The 7,669-nt window shown below is 36.6% G+C and overlaps 1 protein-coding gene across 1 annotated transcript; it reads left to right on the top strand.

Moving 5' to 3' along the window:
* The first annotated feature begins 1,576 nt into the window (after positions 1-1,576).
* LOC107728674 (C-factor-like) lies at positions 1,577-6,480 on the top strand. The gene is made up of 6 exons (XM_016538949.1): positions 1,577-1,913; positions 1,997-2,051; positions 2,198-2,385; positions 4,026-4,187; positions 4,298-4,408; positions 6,184-6,480. The coding sequence occupies exons 1-6, from the start codon at positions 1,767-1,769 to the stop codon at positions 6,295-6,297; spliced, it is 777 nt and encodes a 258-aa protein (XP_016394435.1). The 5' UTR covers positions 1,577-1,766; the 3' UTR covers positions 6,298-6,480.
* The last annotated feature ends 1,189 nt before the right edge of the window (positions 6,481-7,669 follow it).

Genomic DNA, 7,669 nt, shown 5'->3' with positions numbered 1-7,669 from the left:
GGTGAACAAAACATGGTAGCATTATCTAGGCTGGTTGCATATTTCTGATTCACATCTGTGGATTTTAGAGTCATTTAAATTTACAGTCATCCCTCTTCGTTTAGGAGTCACACTTGCCTCCTTCACGCCTTGAAATGTAACTTTTTTTTTGTTGTTGAGGAAAATCAATGTAATATATTTTTGTTCAATAATAATTTTTTAATATTATTTATTATTATTTATGATTTTGAGGGAATTTTATGATACTATGCAATATTTATACAATTTTTATGAGCTATTTTCTCCATTAGAATTCATATTTATTTTTGTATTTCTTTATTTACTATTTTTTAATAAATGCAATATTTCACATTAAAATAGAGTGAAGGTATTTAAAGTCCGTTTTTTGAAGTGAGAATTGTTCCATCTGGAGGCATTAAAAAAGCAAAACTTGTGTAATGTTGCGTAACCTCTTGTATTGCACCCTATATAGATATATACAGAGGCTTTTGGATTCCCGTTGTTTTTTAGACAATTTCTTCATTTTTTTTAGGTTTTGCATTTAGATATATATCTAGACATTCTAAAAGACTACTTTTTGTCAAGGTTTAGATATTTTTGGTTAGATAAGTATCAGGTTTTACATTATGATTACGGTCAAACATTAAAATCTTGTTAGAAAGGGAACACATAGAAAGATTTTTTGTTACTCAGTATTTGATAATTAAAAAATCTAACAAAATAAGGAATGGATAGTGATAATTCAAAACACTTTATACAAACATTTTGTAATTAATTGATATTTTATTCAATGTAGTTCAATAAATGTTAATAAAACTTCAGAACAGAAATGAACATTTTTTTTCCTATTTCCCATTCATTTCCTGTCGGTCATTTTTGACTGCAAAGTCAAGTCAAGTCAAATGTGACTCTTTTTTTTTTTTGACCCTTTAACATATCCGAATCATGTCCATGATTTTTGTGTGTGTTCATATTGCTAATGTGACAAAAGTCACCAAGTATCATCTCATTCCGATGAAGCTAAGATTTTTAAAATGTCAAAATATAAATTGTTTCAGTCAAAAATTTACCGATGAGGGCCAGAGGGTTAAAATTTTATTTTAGATGCAAGTCAAATGATATTTTAGAGCCTCAAGACTTGCATCTGAAATTAAACTGCATAGCCTAAATGTTAATGTAAAAAAATACTGTTTAAAAATATTAAAAAGTTTATGTAATTTTTTGTTTATGTCAGACTTTTTCCACGGACCGACTGTGGGCCGCCAGCAAACATTAATGATAAACCAGCGGCTCGTCAGCGGAGCACTGTCGGAAAAAAGCGGCTGCCACCGGTGGTCCGCCTCTGGCCTGTTGGTCTTATGTTAGCCGGGATCCTTGCTACCTCCTGTATCTGCGACTGTTCAGAATGTTACAATAAATTCCCCCCAAGTTCCCTTACGCAAACGTTGATGATACTGCGAATTAGGAAATCATGATAATGCAGTCAATTTCACCTCCCACTCATTTCCTTCAAGAACGAAAGAATAATGTTACGCATGTATGGTCACCAAAATGAACGAGTCTCACTACTGAAGTGCGAACACGCCAAAAAGTGGGAACTTCCACTACTAATTCTAGGAACTATGAAAAGGTTCCTCTGGTGCGAAAGCTCCTTAAGGAGCCATAGTGAAGGGCGGCGATTAAAGTGACGTGGCGCTAAAGTATGGGGAAGCGATCTTTCACTTCATTGCACATAGAAAACAAAGGCAGACAGATAGAAGCAGATTATGGCAGCAGTCAAAGCATGCAATATCTTGATCACCGGAGCCAACCGGGGCTTGGGCTTAGAAACTGTTAAGCAACTCTCTGAGGATTCTTGTCCAAAACGTCACATTTTTGCTACCTGCCGTGATCCAGATGGACCGAAGTCTGAGGTGAGTTATAAATGACTAACACAAATCGAAACAACAGGAGAAATTATAATTGACCTTGTTTAATGCATATTATCTTTCTTAAGGCATTGAGAGAACTGGTGAAAAAGCATCCAAGTGTGATCACTATGATACGTCTTGGTAAATGTGCATGTGTCCTTCTTTGTGCATTTAAAATTTTAATTCGAAACGATGCAGATGTAATTGATTTATTATTGAGATTGTATTATTGAGACATGAGATTTATTATTGAACTGTAGAACTGCTATTTGTTCTGTTACTGTTAGATGCTGATGATCCATGCAGTATCAAGGAGTCTGCCAAGAAAGTGGGATCTCTACTGGGAAACAGCGGTTTGAACCTGCTTGTGAATAATGCTGGAATCGTGGCAAAGGGCACCATTCAGACCAGCAGTGTTGAGGACATGAAACATACCTTCAGCACCAACGTGATAGGACCCTTATTAATCATTAAGGTAATGTAAAAAGCATTGTTAATAGGAATACTGAAACAACAAAGAGAAAGGAAAAATTTAAATCACATCATATGACCCCTTTAAAAAAAATTGAAACGTTTTGGTGCAATGGCATTCTGGCTAAACATCTAGGCTGGGGCTTACACTATTGTGCCACTGGGACATAAGTTTGTGACTAGACTATTAAAATTAGTGCTTTTGGGGAAGAACTAGTCACTGGATGTCTGCAAGGTTCATGGCATTGTACCAAAATAAAAGCTTAAACCAGCTTAACTGGTTTCTTAATCTGATTGGACCAAAACACTACTGCACTATTGTTTAAATGAGCTACCACTTTGGTAGTTTATTGCGCAGGTTTCCCTGACTAGTCGCCCTGAGTCTGTGTCGACTACTAATGGACCATAACATTGACCTGGCAATCAGTTGCCTACTTTTCTAGATGATTAGTCAGCTAGTAAAAATGATTTGCCGGAATAAGCTACAATATACAACAGACTTCATGCTGACAATAAAAACTCTTCCAAGTCATTTTTAAAGGAATATTTCACCCAAAATTGAAAATTTGCTGAAAATGTATTCACCCTCAAGACAGATGTAGATGAGTTTGTTTCTTTATTTAAACAGTTCTGGAGGAACTGACATCACTTGCTCACCAATGGATCCTCTGCAGTGAATGGGTGCCATCAGAATGAGAATCTAAACAGCTGATAAAAACATCACAATAATACACATGACTCCAGTCCATCAATTCATTTCTTGTGAAGTGAAAAGCTACATGTATGTAAGGAACAAATCCATCATTAAGGCATTATAACTTTAAACCTGCTTCTGGCCAAAATAAACCATAGAAGTCCGTAATCCTTAATAACACTTCTAGTGAAAAAGTTAATCTCCTTTTGTCATCTCACTTCATAATCCATTAACGTATTTGTTTAGAACGGAGTTGGACTGATTTGGACTGCTTGATCTGTGCCTGTTTCTCTCCTGATTCAGACAAGATAACTTTTTCAGTGGAGAAAGCAATATTATGGATAGAGATATATTTTAGTCGGAAGCAATGGTTTGAAGTTAAAAAACAAATGAATAATGGATTTGTTTCTTATAAATACACAGTTTTTCGCTAACTAGTGATGTAATGCTAAATTCCTCCAAATCTGTTAAGATGAAGTAACAATTTCAACTCATCTTGATTGGCCAGAGAGTGAACTATTCCCCTAAAGGTGGGGTAAGCGATTTTTCAAAAACGCTTTAGAAAACTGATTCGGGCCGACTAGCAAAACAAACTTGTAGCCAATCAGCAGTAAGGGGCGTGTCTACTCATGATGTGGAGGAGAGAGCGTTCAGTGGACAGGACGGACATTAGCGAGCTGAGCGACAGAAAGATAGATGGCGGATAAAAAACAAAAGAGGAAAACATCTGCGGAACAAAAGAAGGCATAAGGCAAGAAGGACCCACGGAGCGGAGCTATCAAAATAGGGGCGAGATCCTTTTGGGGTAGGGACGTGGTTGTTTTGGTGATTTCAAATGTCAACATTGGCTACCAGAAATCGCTTACCCCACCTTTAATGCTACATTAATTGAGTATCAAATAAACTTCTAATTCAGAAATATTGTAATTCTTTCTCCTCCTTTTATGCAGGAGTTCCTACCGTATCTACAAACGGCTGCCAAAGCCAGCGGGACACCAGGCATGTCCTGTAATAAAGCAGCTGTCATCAACATCTCCACTGTGGGGGGATCCATCAGCACAATGCCTTCTTTATACGACCAATTCCCAGTGTTGCCATATTGCGTGAGCAAGGTACACGAAAGTCCTGCTTTGGCACTAGTTAAACCGGATCCTATTCATTGCCCATGATGTATTGATGGCATTAGTCAATGTATAACTCAACTGTTATGTTTGCTTATCAGGCAGGTTTTAACATGCTGACTGTGTTAGCTGCTGAGGAGTTAAAGGCAGATGAGATCCTCTGCATGGCCCTTCATCCAGGATGGGTGAAGACTGAACTGGGTGGAGAAAAAGTGAGTGTTGATGTATTAGTCAGTTTTGTTTTATTTTGAGCACAAATGTGGGAAACATGTCAAAATTATTTTCAAATTGAGCTTACAAATGCTGAATTTTTGAAGTCTCTGAAACGTTTTAGTGCCAACAACAGTTAAAAGTTTCATGTATGATGTCCAAAAAAAATGTGACGTTGTGTAAATGTAAAAAAAAAAAAAGCAGAATGCAATGATTTGCAAACCGCATAAACCCATATTTTATTCAAAATATAACATAGAGAACCTGTCAAATGTTTAAACTGAGGAAATAAGGTAATTTTGAATTTGGTGGCCGTAACACGTCTCAAAAAATTGGGACGGGTGCACTAAAAGGCTGGAAAAGTAAGTATTACTAAAAGGAAACAGCAGGATGAATGTTTTGCAGCTGATTAGGTTAATTGGCAACAGGTCAGTAACATGATTGGGTATAAAAAAGACTATCTTAGAGATTGGCAGAGGTTCACCAATCTGCGAAAACTACTTCTACAAATTGAAGAACAATTTCAGAATAATGTTCCTCAATGTAAAATTGTGAAGACTTTGAATATCTCATTGTCTACAGTACATAATATCATCAAAAGATTCTGGTAAAATCTCTGTGTGCAAGGGAAAAAGGTGAAAATCATTATTGGATGTCGTGATCTTCGGGCCCTCAGGTGGCACTGCTTTAAAACCGGGCATGATTCTGTAATGGAAATCACTGCATGGGCTCAAACACACTTCCAGAAATCATTATCAGTGAACACAGTTTGCCATGCCATCCACAAATCCAGGTTAAAGCTCTGTCATGCCAAAAATAAGTCATATGAACATGATTCAAAATAAAAAAATTTTAGAAGCCATGGATGCCGCATCCTGCAGAACATAGAGGAGAGAGACCAGCTTGTTATCAGCACTCCGTTCAAAACCTTTCATCTCTGATGGTATGGGGGTGCATTAGTTCCTATGAGATGTGCAGCTTGCACATTTGGAAAGGCACCATCAATGCTGAAAAGTATATATACAGGTTTTAGAGCAACATATGCTTCCATCCAGATAAAGTCTTTTTTTAGGGAAGGCCTTGCAAGACAATGCTAAACCACATGCTTCCTCTATTACAACAGCATGGCTTCATATTAGAAGAGTCCTGCCTGCAGTCCAGACCTGCCACCAAATGAAAACATTTGGCACATCATGAAATAAAAAATATGACAAAAAAAGGAGTGTTGAGCAGCTAGAATCGTCAGACATGAACATTCCTCTCCCAAAACTCCAGCAACTGGTCTGCTCATTCCTAGATATACGGACTGTTGTCAAAAGAACAGCGGATGTGGTAAACATGGCCCTGTCCCAACTTTTCTGAGAAGTGTTGCGGCCATCAAATTCAAATGACCTTATTTTTTCCTTAAAATGGTACATTTTCACAGTTTAAACATTTGAAACATTTCAAACATGCTTTCTGTGTTCTATTGTGAATAAAATATGGACTTATGAGATTTGCAAATCATTGCATTCTATTTTTATTGAAATTTTACACAGTGCCTTAACTTTCTTGGAATTGGGGTTGTAGCTATTAACCAGATTATGATTCTATTAACCATGATTAAGCTATTAACCTTTTGAACAAGCGGTTTTCCTCTGATTCCGTTGAGTCATGCTGATTTTAATGCACCTGGTGCTTTCGGTTTCCACCATTTTGAATTCTGTCAAAATGCTTCTGCTATATTGTTTTTACTTTGCATGTTAGTGAACTAGATAGATGGTTTTATTTTCACTAGGCACCACTTGAACCAAAGGAAAGTGTGGAGGGGATGCTGCGTGTCATTGGCAGCCTTCCTGAGCAGCAGCACGGTGGATTTATGGACTACACTGGAAACACAATTCCCTGGTGAACCAGAAGAACAAAAGCACTCCTATACGAGAGGTCACAAAAGGGCCGATCCAGGTCCAAACCGCCCTGTTTAGTCTATTAAGCATAAAAGGGCACACTTAATCATAAGCACTTAAGCCCACAAGTTTATGACACACTTAATAACTTTGTATCAAATATAATTTCATACAATAAAACAATTAATGAAGCAATAAAGCAGTAATGTCTTTTCTATATTATATGTTGCAAATACTTTGCTTATCAGTTACACACACATAAAAATTATTTATAGGGTGGCACTCTGAGGGGTGGTTCAGGCTGCAGGATTGCTGAATGACTAAAGAAACATTGTCAGCATGATGGTGCAAAACTGTACATTTCTTGCCTATTACCTCCCTTCTACTGAAAAGGTTTAATAACAGTGATGACTTATGGTTACACTTGAGATGGTTACAAAATAGATGTATGAGATGAAAAAACGTATGCTATTCATCATATTAGCATGTATGTAGGATGTTATCTGAGTGAGAGAGAAAGACAGAGAGAACACCAAAGCAAGCATCCACACATAGTTCTTGTGAATTTATGGCCTGACATACACATTTGTGTCTTGTGAATATGCAGTTGCAATTCCTTAGAGGGACCACAAAGTAGTTATCTTACCTTTTAAAAATAATTGAGAATAAATAAGAAATGGCCTAGTTGAAAACATGTGGAGTGATGGCTTAAACAGAAGAATACTGATTAAAAACCTTAAGCCCATGTCTTGAAAGATTTGTACATAATCACTAAAAATTTCTCAATTCTCTCGATTCTAGATCTACTGATCCCACTACTCACACCTTGACTATTGTATTTAAAGAATAATGATAAGCATGTCTGACTTGAAGTAAAATATGATATATATATTAGCTTTCTGAAAAGCCTGAGTAAGCAGCTTTGGCATTCTACTAAAAATCTCCCTGGGTGTTCCCTAGAAAGTATGCTAAAAATCATAAGGTTGAGGATAAATGTCATTTCAGCTACTAGGTGTTGTGCAATTTTTTGTACACCAGGTAAAAAAGTTTTGAAAATACCTTACTCATTTCTTTTGTTTTCTGCCTTCCTTTCACAGAGACTGTAGCGTAATTTGACTGGGCTGCCACTGTTTATTACAGTTGCAAATAATTAACGAGCAGTCACTTTAATCTTAGCTTGTTTTTTTTTATTCACTATCTCTCTGACTATTCATGTAATTTATCTTTTCCTCATAACCTCAATAGCATATACAGTATGTAGCGTCTGGACCAATCAGACACACCATTTGTCATTTGATTTAACAAATCAATTATTCATTAGATTAACAAACATTCACAGACCCCTCACCCAATAAACATACTGGGTGCCAAAATGTC

The sequence above is a fragment of the Sinocyclocheilus rhinocerous genome, unplaced genomic scaffold, assembly GCF_001515625.1.
Source record: "Sinocyclocheilus rhinocerous isolate Xijiao unplaced genomic scaffold, SAMN03320098_v1.1 scaffold1961, whole genome shotgun sequence".
Classification (NCBI taxonomy): Eukaryota; Metazoa; Chordata; class Actinopteri; order Cypriniformes; family Cyprinidae; genus Sinocyclocheilus; species Sinocyclocheilus rhinocerous.
This window is presented reverse-complemented; position numbering and strand designations above follow the sequence as displayed.